The 17,805-nt window shown below is 51.1% G+C and overlaps 1 protein-coding gene across 3 annotated transcripts in view; it reads left to right on the top strand.

Annotated features, from left to right (window-relative positions):
- Positions 1-17,237, top strand: part of ATP9A (ATPase phospholipid transporting 9A (putative)) — a 129,541-nt gene extending 112,304 nt beyond the window's left edge. For all 3 annotated transcript variants that reach the window (XM_052650750.1, XM_052650751.1, XM_052650752.1), the window contains exons 23-28: positions 2,216-2,371; positions 6,579-6,643; positions 8,095-8,203; positions 8,984-9,041; positions 11,363-11,566; positions 12,861-17,237. In XM_052650750.1, coding sequence (XP_052506710.1) covers positions 2,216-2,371; positions 6,579-6,643; positions 8,095-8,203; positions 8,984-9,041; positions 11,363-11,566; positions 12,861-12,997 — 729 coding nt within the window. In that variant the 3' untranslated portion in view covers positions 12,998-17,237. The remainder of the gene's footprint in view (positions 1-2,215; positions 2,372-6,578; positions 6,644-8,094; positions 8,204-8,983; positions 9,042-11,362; positions 11,567-12,860) is intronic.
- Positions 17,238-17,805: the final 568 nt, after the last annotated feature.

The raw sequence follows: 17,805 nt of genomic DNA, 5'->3' as shown, positions 1-17,805 counted from the left end.
TTTTTAAAGGTTGTGTGTTACAGTCATCTTTCTTTTTCCTTCCCTATCAACTGTGTGCCTTCCACTAATCGTTTGCCCTGCCCTCCGTCCTTTGTGACTTGAGATGACCATAAGCCACAAAGTTGAGCCCACAGTTGTTAGCTCTGAGTGTGGAGTGAGAGTGTGGAGGCTTGAAGGAGGGCCAGAGATGCTCTCTATCATATATAGACAAAATGCATATAGACATACGTGTCATATATAGACATATATGTCATATATAGACATATATGCATTTTGTCATATATATTTCTTTATCCATCTCTATACATTCATGCATCTGGATTTTCCAAAAAAGTTTTTTTCCTTTCCACCTTTTTCCCCTGGTTTTCTGGTTCTCATCCAGTTGACAGTTGCTTGAAGTTGCAGAGCTAAATGATCCTTGAAGAAGATGTTAGGTCTGAAATCTTTATGATTCCTTTAATGCAGGTTGTAAAAGGCACAGTTGAGGTTAATAGATGGAATTCTTGACACGATGCTGTATAGTACGAGAACATTTTCTCTTCTGTTAAAAGTTAGAGTCTGCTTCCTTTGTTTTTTGGAGTATAAAAGTGACAAGTGCTCACAGTAAGAAAACCACAACAATGTAGAAATGGGTAAAGAGCATTTTTTTCTTTCAGACAGCTGCATCAAACTAGTAACAGTGATTATTCTGCTAGAATTTTTGTCTATGTGTATACTACTTGTTATGGGGATGTATATAATTTATATGGACACACACATATATACATGGGATTCCCAGGTGGCTCAGTGGTAAAGAATCTGCCTGCCAAGCAGGAGATGCAGGTTCGATCTCTGGGTCAGGAAGAGCCTCTGGAGGAGGAAATGGCAACCCACTCCAGTGTTCTTGCGTGGGAAATCCCATGGACAGAGGGGCCAGGTAGGTTACAGTCCACGGAGTCGCAGAGTCAGACATGACTTAGCGACTAAACAACCACCACCTATATACGTACATCTCACGAACACATGTATATGATTCTCATGTGTAATTTAACATTTAAAACATTATACTATGTTTTTTAAAAATGAAACTTGCCTAAATCTGCCGTACCTTAGATTTCTTTATACATCAGAACATGTAGATACATCATTTTGTTTATTTCCTCGAACTTTCTATTTTGAAAAATGTAACTCCTTCAGAAAACTCGAGCTAGGACAGTGAGCACCTGTTTACTCTTTGCTTTGATTATTTACCAGTTATTCGCGTTTGTCACATTCTCCTTCTCCTTCCCTCTCTCTCTCAATCAGCTGAAAGCAAGTTGCGGATATGTTACCCTCAGTGCTTCAGGGTGGATCTCTTAAGAAAGAGGGCATTTTTCTACATAAGCAAAACAGCATCGCCATCAGGGTCTCATTTCTCCAGGGGTCCCCAAAATGTTTAAGGAAGAAATCCCGGCAGCAGTGGAGGCTCGCATACCACGTTTACTTGGGCCTTTCGCGTCTGTGTGCTCTCCTCTAATGGAGAACCGTTCTCTCTGCCTGTTTCGTGGGAGAGGCGGTGTATTTCAGGACGTTGATTTTTGAAGCGTTCAGGCAATTGGAGCACAATCCCATGACATCTGTGGGACGGGTGGGTTTGCTTATGGTCCTGTGTTTTTGGTGTACGGGGCGCATAAGAGGAGTTTGTGCCTTCCTGTTCACCACCAGGAGGCCATGATGTCCATCTGTCCCATTGATAGCATCTGTCACGTGCCTTTAAAGAATCCCATAATGTGGCTGCACTCTAAATTGTTTTCAGTTCTGTGAATGTGCAAAGCTGTGTTTGGGAATGTTCAATTTAGTACCATCAGGAGCATTGCCTCCCCCCCCCACCCCCGCCCCATACGTTTTACTCTTAAGGGGGCTGAGTGCTCACGGCTGTCTTGGAATGATTCTTTGTTCCTGACTCCCATTATGGGTTGGGCTTAACCCCCAAGGCTTAATACTAGATCTGTTTGACCTCCCAATTATGACTATTTGTGCTTTAGAATGTTTTTTATTTAAATAAATTCCTCTTTTAAAATCAGATTTAGACTCAGACCACCAACTGTGTATAGCTGGAAACCAAAGAATTTCTTTATTGAAGTTCTTCAAAGATCTCCTGACCAGCCTCTTGCTTTTTCAATTAAAAAAAAAAAACATGTGTTTGCCTTGACCTCCCGTGCCCCTGATGGCGCCCGATGTCGACGTCCGGTCCCAGGAGGGCAAGCAGGCTTCACTGGCTGCCGACTTCTCCATCACTCAGTTCCGGCACCTCGGCCGCCTGCTCATGGTGCATGGCCGCAACAGCTACAAGCGCTCGGCCGCCCTCAGCCAGTTCGTCATCCACAGGAGCCTCTGCATCAGCGCCATGCAGGTGGGCGCGCGGGCGCGCGGGCGCGCTGGGGGGCTGCTATGGAGAGTGCCTGAGAAGCAGCTTTGGAACAGTGACCCCGCCAGGCCAGTTCCAACCCTCCTCTCCTGCACCACTCCCCCCGCAACTCCAAAAGAGCTAGGAGCGCCTGCCTGGAGCCCTCCTGTGTGGGGGCCAAGGCTGGGCTTGCTCTGCAGAGCGTCAACGGTGGGGCCTGGCCGGGGCACGAGATGGACAGTGGTGGGGTGACTTGGGTTCGTGTATTGGGGTGAGTTGTCATCCTTAGTTTGCCAGAGAGAAGGACACAGAGGTAAACGCCAAATGAATATTCCAGCACAGAGTTTTCCGCATGCAGAATCGAGGACCGACAGAGAGCAGCCCCAGACAAACAGTGTGCCTTTTTTGAGAGCGTCCTGTACCCTGGGCAGCAGGTTAAGTGTTCACAAAGCAGGGGCACCTGCAGTCTTCACTGTAGTCTGTGCCCATTCTACAGATGGGGAAGCTGAGGCTCAGTGAGGGCGAGGAATTGGCACAATATCCTTCAGGGATTTAGTCCACCCAGGCAGGGGCCCCTGGTGCCTGCCCTTACTCCAGGTCTCCCTACTGCCTTCCATTCTGGGGGGCATATGTTGCCTCCACCTAAGGGGGCACTCAGTGAGAGTGGGACAGCCCAGTGCACCTCAGCTCTGCCTCCAGCACAGCCAGGCTGGGGGTCCAGCCTGCTCATCCCAGTTGTCCATCCTCTCGGGGAGTTGAAAGTGTTCATCGCGCAGTCGTGTCCGACTCGTTGTGACGCCATGGACTGTAGCCCATCAGGCTCCTCTGTCCGTTGGAATTCTCCAGGCTAGAACACTGTACTGGGTTGCCATTTCTTCCTTCAGGGGATCTTCCTGACCCAGGGGTCAGACCCAAAGAGTAACATCTTGCTTTTTCACAAAGGATTCCAGAATGTATAAGGTATCTTCCCATCTTCTGTCCCCCCAGCTCCTTCATAGTCTATCACTGGGCCATGGCAGTGAAGTCGTGGTACGGAGGAGGCTCAAAGCAGGGAAAGAAAACATTTTGGGTGTTGAACATCTATTGGCTGATTTTCTTCCTTGGGCATTTAGGTGAAAAAGAGCCCCAGTTAAGTGGTGAGAACTTAGGAATGGTTCATCTTGGACCCATATCCCCAGGTGTCTCTGAGACCTTGAGCAAGTCACGTTACCACTCTGGACTTCAGTCTTTCCACCTGTCAAGGGGGCATCACTCTGTTCAAGGGTCTTGGCCCTGGCCCCGCAGAGAGGGCTACTTTGAGAAGCAGAGAGTTTTATTAAGGCATAAAGTGCTGAAGGCATCCTTACATCATAAATAAAAGCAAAACAGGCTAATGTGTAAAGCTAAGGTGAGGTTTTATCCTTTTACTTTTTTATTGTGGTAAAAGTCACATAATGTACAACGTCGTTTAAACCACACGTAAGTGCGCACTGCAGCGGTGTTGCGTACAGCGTTCACAAGGCTGTGTGATTCTCACCATCGTCCATCTCCTGAATCTCTCACTTTTCTAAACTGAAACTCTGTCCATTAAACACCAGCTCCCCATTCCTCCTCCCAGCCCCTGGAATCTACCAGTGCACTTTATGACTCTCTGAATTTGACCATTCTAGGTTAAGGTGTTGTTTTAATGTGTGGGGAAGCTGTTTAATCATATGCGAAAGACACCCTGCCTTCAGGAGGATTCCCCCTCCCCTGGCTCATCTGTGCATCTGCGGGGGTGGGCTGGGGGCGGTTCTGTTTTCAATATCTATTGCATTTATGAGTGAAGGAGCTTTTAAGTGATTTTCATCAACACGATTAAAATGCTAACAGATGCCGGGGTTCATCAGACCACATCTGTACTTTTATGTTATGTAAGCTCATCAGTTGGACTGGATAATGTCATGGTTTTAATCACTGGGAGATTAATCAGCTCATTCTCAGGCAAACACACACAAGCTGGCCTGGATGAATTTACTTCTGTAATGCCCGTATGTTACCATAGACATGGATTCAGAAAAAAACAATTTTAGCGTGAGGAATTGTTCTTTGTGCTATCGAGGGAAAAAACAAACCAACCACTCCCTCATCCCCAGTAAAAAAACCCCTTAACCCTGTCCACTGTGCCAAAAGTAACTGGCTGAGAGAGTCCCCTTAGAGTTGCGCCTTGACAGTGGCCTCTGAGATAGATGAAGATATGGCACGTTTATTTTCCACACTGCTGTTTCCAGGGTGAAGGTGTTATGGTCAGTCTGGCCCATTTAGAGGAAGAGGTTCCTGACTGATTTGCAAAACTGAACACCGGGATTCTTGACCTTTTTACAATCCTCCTTCCTGGGCAGCAGCCTGTGTGAAAAGTCATCTGAAAGGGGGCTTTCACCTTTCAGTTCCGAAGTCACAACCAGGGCAGGGCCAGGCTGCCCGTGACCATGGGCCTCGGCGCCACCTGTGTCCTGAGCTCTGTACCAAGCCAAGGCCCACGACAGGCGATGAGGGCGACAGGTCTCTGGTCCACACTCTTTCTAGCCACTAGGCTGGCCCAGCCTTTCCTTCCATTTGTTGTTTGGCCACTCAGTCGTGTCTGACTCTTTCGACCTCATGGACTGCAGCACGCCAGGCTTCCTTATCCTTCACTATCTCCTGGAGCTTGCTCAAACTCATGTCCATCGAGTCGGTGATGACACTCAGCCATCTCATCCTCTGTCGTCCCCTGCTCTTCCTGCCCTCAATCTTTCCCGGCATCAGGATCTTCTCCAGTGAGTCATCTCTTCGCATCAGTACTGGAGCTTCAACGTCAGCATCAGTCCTTGCAGTGAATATTCAGGGTTGATCTCCTTTCGGATGGACTGGTTGGATCTCCTTGCTGTCCAAGGGTCTCTCAAGAGTCTTCTTCAGCACCACAATTCAAAAGCATCAATTCTTTGGTGCTCAGCCTTCTTTATAGTCCATTTCTCACATCTCTTGGAGAAGGCAACGGCACCCCACTCCAGTACTCTTGCCTGGAAAATCCCATGGATGGAGGAGCCTGGTAGGCTGCAGTCCATGGGGTCACGAAGAGTCGGACAGGACTGAGTGACTTCCCTTTCTCTTTCCCTTCTCACATCTGTACATGACCACTGGAAAAACCATAGCTTTGATTAGACAAACCTTTGTTGGCAAAGTGATGTCTCTGCTTTTTAATATGCGGTCTAGGTTGGTCATAGCTTTTCTTCTAAGGAGCAAGCGTCTCTTAATGTCATGGCTGCAGTCACTGTCCTCAGTGATTTTCTTCCGTGTTCAGGTTTTAAAATCCTTCAGGCAACAGCTGCCCCTGGCCTCCGGTAGGTTTTGACTAATTAGCTTAGCGGTCGCTGCTTCTGTCGAGGTCAGTAGGTGTTCAGAGAAGGAAATAACAGAGCGTCAAGCCTGGTTTCACCTCCCAGTCAGGTTTCACCGCTAACATTCTCCAAATCAGGCAGCAGGGGTTGGTAAATACCTCTATCGCTTTTGTCTGATTGCAGAGGTAGTAGGTTAGGGCTCCTCGTAGAAATTTCCAAGCAAAGTAGAACGTGTAATATGAGAAGGGAAGCCTTCTCTGGATCCCACCCTCCAGGGTAACTGGTACATATCCGTAGGGTGGAGGATATTTTTCTGTGTCTGTTTCCACGCATACGCCAGCTTGTTCATCGGTTGTACACCCAAAGAGGAGGTGATTTTGCGCCGCTGGGTGTGTGGGTTCTGGGGACAGAGCAGGGCTTGAATCCTGCAGGGCCATTTACCTGCTTGCTTTCCCCTTCTATGATGTAGGCGGTATTAGGACATGATCTTGTGGGTTGTTATGGAGACTCACCGAGATCAGATGCAAGGTATTCCCAGGTCTGGCTTGTGTGTAAGTTAATAAATGCTTACAGAGGAGCTGGACCCTGGAGCTAAGCCCTCTGACGTGACTCCTGGCTCTGTCCCTTACAAGCTCTGCTATGTTGGGCAAGTCACTGAAACTCTGCGCCTCACTCCCCTCATCTGTAGAGTGGGTACAGTGATAGCAACACCTCCTTGGTAGGGTTGCTGTAGGAATTAAATGAGCGAATAGACTTAAAGCACTGTAACAGGCAGGTGTAAAATAAGCGCTGTGTGAGTGTTGATGCTGTGTTTATAATACAGACACAGGCGCTTTGCTTACAGTTTTTGGTAACGTCCTTTTTTCTCCTTGGCACAGGCTGTGTTTTCCTCCGTGTTTTACTTTGCCTCCGTCCCCCTCTATCAAGGATTCCTCATCATTGGGTAAGAAAGTCCAGACAAAGTATTAATTTTTAATGAGCCACCCCTCGACCACCACAGAAGAAGGAAGAAGCATTGTGTTAAAGATGCCGCGGTCCCCAAGTCAAGGCTGGTCTGGCAGTCTGGCTTAGAGCCTTCTTGAGTTAATATGATTTTGAACTGGTAAGCTCGTAACCAGAGTGCAGAGGTCGAGTCCAGTCTGTCTGTGGTCCCTCTGTACCTGATGACTGAACCGTGCTGGCCTGCGAGAGCCTGAGGTTATCAGATAATTGGCAACCAGGCAAAACTGAAGTCCCTGAGGGGTCTTAGGAAAAGCAGAGAGAGGGGATCTGGGAAGGACCCTTGTTGCCATGGCCGCCTGCAGCGAGCGCCTGCCGGTGAGTCTCTGAGGCAGCCAGAGCCTCGCTCCCGGGGGCACGCACCCTTGGGAGAGCCTGTGCCGTGCCGGGGGCACGCACCCTTGGGAGAGCCTGTGCCGTGCCGGGGGCATGCACCCTTGGGAGAGCCTGTGCCGTCCCGGGGGCACGCACCCTTGGGAGAGCCTGTGCCGTGCCCTGTGCTGCCCCTTGGACGGTTGCTGCCGTCACATCCACCCCTGTTCCTGACCTGGAATTTGTGACGTTCCTTTTGACCTTTGCAGAGGATGTGCTGGTCTCTGAGTTACCCAGGGAGGTGGAGTTTGGTTTCCCCCCGGCCCGTATAGATGCTGGTAGGGCGGCTGGTTACCAAGGCGGGAGGCACAGAGGGGCCCGCTGCCCCCAGGGCCGTCTTACAAAGTACGTCTTCTGACGTTCAGCCTGAGAACCGGCACTGGGGTTCTGCCTGCTTCTAACTGGGAAAACGGCCTGCCCTTTGTCAGGTCCTAGAACTGTGGCGGAACCTGCCAGAACAGAGCCAGGGCTTTAGGCTCCACGTGCCTCCCTGGGACCTGGTCCCCCTCCCCTCGGGTTTCATCTGCTTGCGTCCCCCCGCCTGCGCGGCTCTGGCCACGTGGGCCGCCTTGCTGCCCTTTTCACAGGACAGACACACTTCCACCTCGGGGCCTCTGCCCTTGCTGCTGTGTCCGCCTGGGAGGCTCCTCCCTGGACACCGACACGGCCTCCCCTCTCCTCTTGTGGGCGTTTCCTCAACCGTCTCATCTCCCGTCCACCTTCTCTGGAGTCGCACCATCTCACCCCGTGTCTTGTTCCCTCCTCCCCCTCGTGTTTCCCTCCTCGACACCCTACCTCCAGCACGTGGCACGGTTTACTGGGTTTGGTTTTTTGACTCCCAGCACTGGCGCTCCTGAAGGCAGGCAATTTTGTCTGCCTTGCATCTCGCATCTCCAGGGCTTCACACCGGCCCTGCGTCCCCCAGGCGCTGCGTGGACGGTTGTTCAGTGAAGCGGTGGAAGCTGGTCTCCAGTGGCGGGGGCGCCTGGCTGGCTCTCCGCTGAGGGGTCTTCTTTCTCGCAGGTACTCCACCATCTACACCATGTTTCCCGTGTTTTCGCTGGTTCTGGACAAAGACGTCAAGTCGGAAGTGGCCATGCTGTACCCCGAGCTGTACAAAGACCTGCTCAAGGTTCCCTGAGTGCCTGCCGGCTCCTCCTCCAGCCCCATTACCCCCTCTTCCCACCTTCCCTGCTACTTTATTTAAATTATAAATTAACATGCATTTAATGCAGCCTGTTTGCCTTATATAGGCAGATGTTTTCTGCCTTAACCCACAAAGCTATTCTGTGGCTATGGTCACGTCTTTATTTTTATGATACATTTCTTAGACCTTTTCTCACCCTGTCAGCGAAAGGTATAGTATAGACTCTACTCAAATTGTTCAAAGACCTCACCTTTCTGCTTCTTGTAATGTATTTCACATGGACACTCCAAGTCTGATGTGAACACACTTGAACTGATGGCTTTCTTTTGAGAGGAAGGCGTGGGGGCTTATCATTTTTCTTAAACTGTTGTATGCACACGTAAAGACTGTTAAACCGTAACACTGATAGGTCAATAGGAAACAAACCTCCTCACACCTTTTTAGAAGCCCCAAAAGTTCTGTCCTGCAGCTGCTCCTTGTGCCCCTGGAAATGCTCTTATGTACCGTCCGGAAAAACCTGTGTGTTTGTAATTGCATTTTTTTGTCCTCAAGGGATTTTTAATAAGAGCAGCCTTATTTTATCTAAAATCACTTCTCTTAAAAAAAAATGTCGTTTCTCTAATGTATTTGGGCGTGTGTGAGCCACTGTTCCGATGGAAACAGGCAGATTGTCTGGTCTGGCTGGCGCAGGGGCGTCTGAAGGCGCCTGGCGCCCTGGCCGAGCCCTGCCTGCTGACCCACCCCGTCTCCTCCTCTCTCGCTCAGGGGCGGCCGCTGTCTTACAAGACGTTCCTGATATGGGTGTTGATCAGCATCTATCAAGGTAAGGACGGGCGAAACCACCCCCTGTCTTGTGCTCTGGCCTTGGCCTGAGGGTCGCATTTCCTGTGCTGTGTCTGTAGAACACAAAGAGAAACAGCTAGAATCTTGAGGCAGCAGTCAGGAGCGTGGCATTGGGCCCCCGGAAGCCCCCTCTGCAAGTCCTGAGGACGCAGTTGTGGGGCCCAGAGTCACACGTGTGACGTGGTGCTGCCAGCTGAACTGAGGCAAAATCAGAGAAAGTGCTAGTCACTCAGTCGTGTCCCACTCTTTGTGACCCCGTGGACTGTAGCCCGCCAGGCTCCTCTGTCCATGGGATTTTCCAGGCAAGAACACTGGAGTGGGTTGCCATTCCCTTCTCCTGGGGATCTTCCCCACCCAGAGATCGAACCTGAGTCTCCTGCATTGCACGCAGGTTCTCTACCGCCTGAACCCCCAGGGAAGCCCACAGAAAAACGTAACTAATACTAATCAGAGCTTGCTGGGGTATTGGAGTCACTGTAACAAACAAATGCTTGCTTTCTGGGATGTCCTTGTTTTCTGAGGTCCAGCTCTAGTTTTTGAACAACGGATTTACTTCCGTGGGCTCCAGAGAGGGTCCCTCCGACTAGAGCCTTTGTAAGCTGATTTACTAGAATATGGACAGGAAATATCAAGCCCTTTTTGTGTATACTTTTTTCTCACTCTGTTTAGAATTTCTCTTTACTGGTGTGTAATGTAGCTGATGTATTTGTACAGTGGGCCTGCTTTCTATGTCTGTCTGCACAGGTACACATGGATAGTTCACAAAGACATATTGTCCGTTAGGGATTCATGCTTAGTGATTTTTACTGATGAGGTGATGTGTAGGTAAAAAGTGTAGCGACCATTGGATTTGTTGGGGGGGCTACCCTGTCAATAGAACAGTCTGAAGGGGTCTTTCGAATAGGTGTAGCAAAGTGCCGTGTGTGTGTCTGGTTGAAGAAAGCAGAGCCAACGTGAAAATTCACAGCAACAAGCAGTGGCGCTTTGCCGCACCCCCTCCACCCCCAGCTCTGTTGTGATAGACTCACCTGAGTTTTGGGGCTTCCGTCTCCTGGCCCTGCTTGTAACCAATGACCTCACATAGCTAGTGTGTGTGATCAACATGAGACGTTGTCTATTCAGTCCCTGCAATTCTGGATGAAAAGGTGCTTATCTAGACTCTCCCCCAGCTCCCTTTCTCTTCTCAGCACGGGTGCAGGATTTTTCGAGTGTCTCTCAGCTGCCTGTTTATTTTGTGCATGTTTTTCGGGGGTGGGTGGGAGGTAGAAGAGACAAAACATGCCGTTTACCGTCATAACTCTTCTGAAGTGCCCAGCTCAGTAGCGTTCAGTGTATCTCCAGAACCTGCTCAGCTTTGAGAACGGAAACTTGTGTATCCGTCCAGCAGCAAGCGCGCCTTTCCCTTCCTCCCCTCAGCTCCTTGCTGGTCACTGTTCCCTGCTGTGTCTCTGTGAGCACGACCACCTCAGAGCCCTTCAGAGCCCCTACTGTGTTCTTCGGTGGCTGGCCATGTCTGTCATTTCAAATAAAATACAGAAACCTCTGTCTCTTGTTCCCCCCAATCCAGATAGTTACCTCCTCCTTCTGCCTCTTTTCCTGTCTTTCCCGTCTATCTTTTCCTTTCCCTCCCGGAGATCAACTCTCAATTGTATATAAGTCAGAAGGCGTGTAGCAGAGCTAGGGAGTTCCCTGGCTGTCCAGCAGTTCAACCTCATGCTTCCATGTGATCCCTGGTTGGGCAACTAAGACCCCACACGCTGCTCAGCGTGGCCAAAAAATTTAAAAGGAAAAAAAAAGAACATAGGAGAACTAGGATCTGCTGCCTGCCTTTCAAACCTCCTGAAGGCTTCTCATTACCATCCTTGACCAAATGGTACCTTTCTTGTCTAAATGCAGAGGAGCGAGGTCAGGTGTGGGCGAGCAGGCTGTGTCCTGGGGGAATGGGGGGCATCGGTGCCCAGCAGCGGGGCTGCGGGCCCCTCCCCACGCAGACCCCCTCCCCACACGCACCCCCCCATGCGGACCTCCGCCCACGTGGACCCCTCCCCACATGGACCCCCTCCCCACGCACATCCCCCTCCATGCGGACCTCCCCCCACGCAGACGCCTCCCCACGCGGACCCCCCCCCCTCGAACTCCCCCCGTGGACCCCCCTACGTGGACCCCCCCCACGCGGACCCGCCCATGTGGATACCTCCCCCCGCCGCGGACCCCCCTCCCCACGCGGAACCCCCCCACGCAGACCCCATCCCACACGGACCCCCTCCCCACGCGGACCCCTCCCATGTGGACCCCCCACAGGGAGCACCATCATGTACGGGGCGCTGCTGCTGTTCGAGTCAGAGTTCGTGCACATCGTGGCCATCTCCTTCACGTCGCTCATCCTCACGGAGCTGCTCATGGTGGCCCTGACCATCCAGAGCTGGCACTGGCTGATGACGGTGGCCGAGCTGCTCAGCCTGGCCTGCTACATCGCCTCCCTCGTGTTCCTGCATGAGTTCATTGGTAAGGGCCTCGCCCGCCCCCGGCTGGGGCACACACACAGCCTGCCCAGCGGGCCCAGGGGCCTCAGCTTGGGAGGGAGGCGGGCCCCTCGTGGGCTGGGTCCTGTGTCCAGCAGGTGTTTGCACTCAGCAGCCCTCCTTGTCTCACTGGCGTCCCGTGGAGCAAGGCACTGTTGACAGTCGGCCTCCTGGAACTGAGGCCGGTGGGCGTGATCTCAGTGCTGAGTGTGGTCTTTAAACCACGCCCCATGCCCACTTGCTTAGAAGGGGATTTGTTTAATTCGAGGACCTGTTGGGCTTTCTCCAGGGAGCTGGTCACCGTGCTGGGCTCCATGGAGCTGCGGAGCTGGTGAGCCAAGTCAGGCTTGCTGGAGAGTAAGGGACTGTCAGCAGGACGTAACACGGCTGTTGGCTTGAGAAGCTCTGCCTTATTGCAGAGGCATCTTCCATCCTGCCTCTTGTTTATCAGCAAACTGCTCCTTAAGAGTTTGATACAGCAGCATTCCCACGGAAGATGAAGTCTTAGAACAGCTTCACACTTGCTTGAAAAGCCTCCCTGAATGGGTTTTGTGAGCACCTACACGTGCATTTCAGCAGCTTGACTCCGGGGAGTCACAGAGGCTTGCCAGACGAGCCTGCCCCCAGGAGCTTCAGTCATCGCTTTAGACGTGGACCTGCCCTAGGACTGGGCAAGCAGCCCATGGGTGGGGCCTTCGGCGTGGCACTTAGTAGGTGGTTACTCAGTGCCCACTGCATTTCCCCAGCTTCTGCTCAAGAGGCAGGGGAGATATCCCCAGTTCTGCTGGTACTCACTAGCTGTCGCTCCTCTCGCAAAAAACCACCTAACTGCAGGGACGACTGTCCTGGAGCCAGGAGGGGATCTCACGCTAGCGCCCCCCGACCCCTGCCCTGCCCAAGGTCATGCTCGTCCTGACCAGGGGTCTCCACCGCCTTGTTCTGCCCTCAGACCTGGCTCCGGCTTCTGTGACTTTCACCAAGATGAAGGCAAAAAGCCGCTCGGAAGCAGAACCATGTATTCGAGCCTCCCTTTCTGCCAGGTTTAGAAAGAAAAACCTCCAGCTGTCAGATTCCAAATCAAAAACACCTGGAAGGGTTCCCCCCTCCCACCCCATGCCATAGTTTTCTTTTCCCAGTTGTTGAAAGCAGCATTTCACGGAAGATCCGGAAGCTGCAGAAGCAGGTCAGAGGGAGGAGGGGAGCGCAGCTGTCAGGCCACCGGCTGGACGCCCCCCCACCCCCACCCCCGCCCACTGCTGTGCTCTGTCTCCCCACAGATGTGTACTTCATCGCCACGCTGTCCTTCCTCTGGAAAGTGTCCGTCATCACCCTGGTCAGCTGTCTGCCCCTCTACGTCCTCAAGTACCTGCGACGACGGTTCTCACCTCCCAGCTACTCGAAGCTCACGTCCTAGGCCGAGTGCGGGAGGGGACCCCGGGCTGCGCACACGCCTGGCGGGCAGAGTCCAAGCTGCTTCCTGTTGACCACCGCCCGGGGACTGTGCAGGCCCACCGCCGAGGCTCTGGGCTTCCGCAGAGCCCCGGCCTGGCACACGCGGGCGGCAGGCGCCCGAGGGCCCCCGTGGGCCTGTCTGAGCCCCTGGCAGTTCATGGAGGACTGAACGTGACTCTGAAACCCCGTGGCCCAGCCCAGAGGTTGGCGCGTGCGTCGCCGTGCAGGCTTCCTTACGACTTGAATTTCATTGTCCTGTGCTAAAAGTTTCTGTCCAGTTGAAAACCATAGAGGGTTTCTCGTTGTTTTAAACCATCCCAATGTGTGTGCACTTTTTACATCTTTCTGCCCTTTAAAAAACTGGTTTCAGAGAAAGATAGAGCTCCTGGTGTTGGTTTTGGGGAAAAGACGGTGCTGTTTGGTTAAAAAAGTTAAGCAGACGGTAATCTTAGTTTTGAAACGCTAAATATCCTTTCTAAGGCAGCCTGGCTTGTCAAACGGCGCTGGATTCCTGGAATTACAAAAAAGCCATGAGAAGGGAGTGAGAGAGGCACGTTATCCTTCCCCCAGCTCAGCGTCTACAGCCCCGGCGTTCACGTTAACGTCACCTACCACCTCGTAAAAGAATTTCAAAGGTGTTATCTTGCTTTGTTTGGACCTGGTAATAATTACAAACCCAGTGGCTATCTGAGGACACCCTGGGACTTTTCTCTTTTTCAGCAGGAAACGTGCCACTGGGTGGCCCCTCCACGTGCCGACAGTGTGACAAGACACTCAGCTAATTCTTTAGACCACGTCACACGTGTGACTCAGACCCTCTGAGTCCGAGGTGGAAAGGTCAAGGATGGGGGTCTTGACGTCCACAGGAGTCTGTTTCCGGTTCGGAGGAATTGCTGAGGACGCAGCGACAGAGGGGGCCATGTTTTAGCGTGTTGTGGGTCATCAGTGGCAGCTCTGAGTGAGGAGCTTGGGGTGGGGGGAGGCCTGGACTACAGCTTTGCGGTCTGGGCTCGCTTGCACTGCCTCCGGATTTCAAGGGAAGCTTGCTCAAAGGCGGCCGCGAGTGGAGATTCCTCTCCCCAACTCGGGTGGGGCCCTGTGCGACTGTTTCTTATAAAGCCGTGGCTTCTTGTTTCAGAGGAACAAGAGACTTTGCAAGCGCTGGCCGTGGCCCGGCAAAGCTTTCTTGGGTTTTCAAGTCTCTCCCTCCAGAAGCCACATGTGTGTGCCAGAAGGGTTAGGTTGGCAGATCTGCAAGAGCTGATCATGCTTGAGATCTTAGATTTGTGATTAATTTTTTCTGACTGCGTCCCCTGCAGCTCTTTGGCCTGGTTCTTCTTGTGCTTCAGAGGTGTAAGTTATGGCCACCTCCCCCATGGGTAAGCCCGCTTTTGGATTTCTGGGGACACCAGGTCCTTGCCTTTGGACCGCTTGATACACTGATGTATTTCCGTTGCCCTCTTAAAACTTTATAGAATGACAGTAAGTTGCAGGCATTGCTAAACTGACTATGACATCACTTCTATTTTTGTTTTCAAGATTCTGCAGTTTTGCGAGATTTTTTCCCATTCTGTCCCAGCCATTTCTGCCCCACAGGAAATAAATGTTGCATTAAATGAATGGTTATTTAGGAAGAAGATCTTGCTCCAAAACTTTGAGGAAGAATGAGCCAGTCTGGAGTCTTTGCTGGGTGATTTTATGTGGTTTCAGAGGTGGGGCAGGAGGAAGGTGTGCTCAGTGCTCTTGCACCTGTCTGTCTGCCTGGAGGTCAGCCCTGTCGACCTGGGAGTCTGAAGGTCCTTCTCCCCTTTCTCAAGCCCTGACCTTGACCTTGTTCACAGACAGGTGATGGCTTCCACAGGAAGGTCTCCTGGAACCCTCAGTAGGAAATGTTTAGATTAACAGCAGAGATGGGGAATGAAGATGGTCTCTTTGGATTTTTCTTTACTTCCCAACTTTGATTGTGGTGCTTGAGTTGACTAAACTCCTTACTGGCATCTGAGAGGGAGAAAGGGTCGCAGGGGAGTGGAAGAAGCCGTGCCCGGAGGTCAGACGTGCTCCCTCGTGCTGTGCACAAACCCACTCGCTCAGTCTCTCACCACACCCCGGTGGAGGCAGCCAAGAGCTGAGGATCCAACGTGCGCGTGGAGACGAGACCGTGGCCACCTCAGAGAGCCAGCCCGCCGGCAGGTAGCCTGTTCCCACCGCCCGCAGAAGTGCCAAGTGTCTAGGAAAACACACATCTGCTTCTCACATGCTGGAGACCCGCAGGGTGGGAGCCACGAGTCAGCTGAGGGTACTGGATCCTGACCTGCACACAGCAGACGCAATCCTTCCTATAGAGCCAGCGCGCACGGGCACGTCCCGGCTTAGCCTCTCTGCAGGCAGAAGACAAGGACACAAGCAAAACCCCCCGTTTTAGAGGAAGCTCCTGAGTCATAAACCTTAAGCATGAGACTCTGTTCACCACCTGGGAAGGAATTGAGGACGCACCGCTGACAGCTTGGAGGTCCCCTCACCTTGGAACTCAGTGGCCCCAAGTCTCCCGCAGCCAGTTTGATTGGAAGCCAGAGACCCCCCCTCCCCCCCGGCACACAGGCACAGTGCTAGTTAAATACTTTCCTTCAAAGTTTGAAAACAAGAATGACACGTCCTCCTGCCCGTCAACAATACTAGGTATTTCTTTTGTAATTGATGGATTCTTGTCTTTTTGGCGACGGGGTGTGTGGAGGCAGCTGAGCAGTCCGATTGGTGTGTCTTTTCCCTCCGGTTCCCTCCTCCCTTTCTCTAGGGCAGTGACCGGACGAGCTTCTCTAGCTTGAGTGACTTCCTGTCTCCGCCTGTCTTGATGCCGTTTTGAGAGCCTGTGTGTGCTCGTGTGTGTTGCCAGTGGAGCCTGGTGAGGCTGGCCACACTGACTCGGGCTGCTTGGGGCAAAGGACGTTTCCCCGAAGTGAAGAAGGGCACCCCGGGAGCAGCTAGACTTTGGAGCAGGTCCGTCTGTTTACAGCTGCCTGGAGCTGGGGGGCCAAGAGCTGAGAGTCCTCCCACTTCATTGTATCCAGATCCCAGACTTACTTTCCTAGCGAAACCCTTTTTTGTAGCAGTGATGTTAAATACCAGCGTCTGCTTACCCTTTTCCCCATATGGCTTCTGCTGAAAATTTAGACTATACTGACGGTACTTTTGAATGTATTTTGAGCTTTTGTGCTCACTGGGAATTGACACGATCATGCCTATTTTTTCTCCAGACCTTTGCTCTCATACTCTGTTTTGTTTTTCCTAGGGTGGGGATGCAACGCTCTTGCGCGTTTACGGGGCAGCATTTTTAACCTCCGCCAAAATTGCAAATGGGACCTGTATGTTCTGCTCCATCCTTTTTAAGGCCAACACCCATCAGCCATTTTTATCTTCGACCTTTTTTGTGTGTTTGGAATGTGTGTGTGTGTGAGCGCATGATGTCACCTCAAGAGTTTCAAAGACGTACTTGGATTTCGCTGTGTTAAAATCCTGTCAGTCATGGTTTTCTTTTTCATTAAGAAATATGCAAGGAGCTTTGCAAAGGCAAGACTTTATTTCTCTCACCTTTTAACATAAAGCACTTTTTTTTTGTCGTTTATATATACTTCTTAGGAAATAGTTCCATGAATTATGTCCATTCTATCTTAGAAACACGTGTATATGTTATGCTTTTGTACAAAACCTGGAAGCACGTGAGCAGTGTGGCAGTACTTGGGGATTTGCAGTCTCTTCTCCAGCCAGCGCCTTGCTCCAGGGAATCTGGTCTTCTCTCTCACAGTGTGGCTGGAGGCACTGTCTGTTGGTGTTGCTGGGCAATGTCAGTGAATATTGTATTTGTTGGGGGGCAGCTGGGGAAGGGGCATGGTATTTGCAAAAAAAAAAAAAAACTGTGGCTCATTTATTACTTTGTTGCGATGGGTCTGTCTGTGAATTCCTCTAGGGCTCCTTGACTTCCTCATTAGTAGACTATCTGTAATCCTCTCGGCCAATATTCACCAGGACAGCGTTTTTTTGATTAGAGAGAAGCTCTGGTACAGAACTTGAATTTAGCAGGAACTCCCAGATGATTTAAATTCTTGATGCCGTGATGACACACATGTGATCCTGCGTGATTCTGAACGGTTCTGTTTTGTCTGCCAGCGTGGCCCGTTGCTGTTGCCCAATAAAGCTTGTGTACTTTATGCCTTCGGGGATCATTTTAATTTGTGCAGAAACATGAAATGCTGGTGTCAGAATGAGAGCTTTTTATGATAATGCTCCTATTTTGTGTGTCTTGTGGTACATAAAAAGTAAAGAGCTTTTTCTCTGGGTGAAGAAGTATTTCAATTTCAGCAAAAAACCCCACAAATACATGTATTATTTATTATTCTGTACTGTTGCCTATTCCAGACATGTTAGAACTTCAAAAAATGATCTCTATTAAAAAAGGCAAACATTTATTTTATGATTCATATTTTATTTATATCCACAGTCTTTGATTGCTTTGAGTATGTTTTATTGGGGGCTTCCCTGATGGCTCAGTGGTAAAGAATCCGCCTGCCAATGCCGAAGACACGGGTTCAATCCCTGAGTCAGGAAGATTCCCCCGGAGGAGAAAATGGCAACTCATTCCAGTATTCTTGCCCAGAAAATCCCATAGACAAGAGTAGCCTGGCGGGCTGCATACGGTCCATGGAGTCACAAAGAATCAGACCCAACTGAGCAACTAAACACCAACCTTTTGTTAAGTGATCGAGGATTCAGGATCCC

Source organism: Budorcas taxicolor, chromosome 13, assembly GCF_023091745.1.
Source record: "Budorcas taxicolor isolate Tak-1 chromosome 13, Takin1.1, whole genome shotgun sequence".
Taxonomy (NCBI): Eukaryota; Metazoa; Chordata; class Mammalia; order Artiodactyla; family Bovidae; genus Budorcas; species Budorcas taxicolor.
This window is presented reverse-complemented; position numbering and strand designations above follow the sequence as displayed.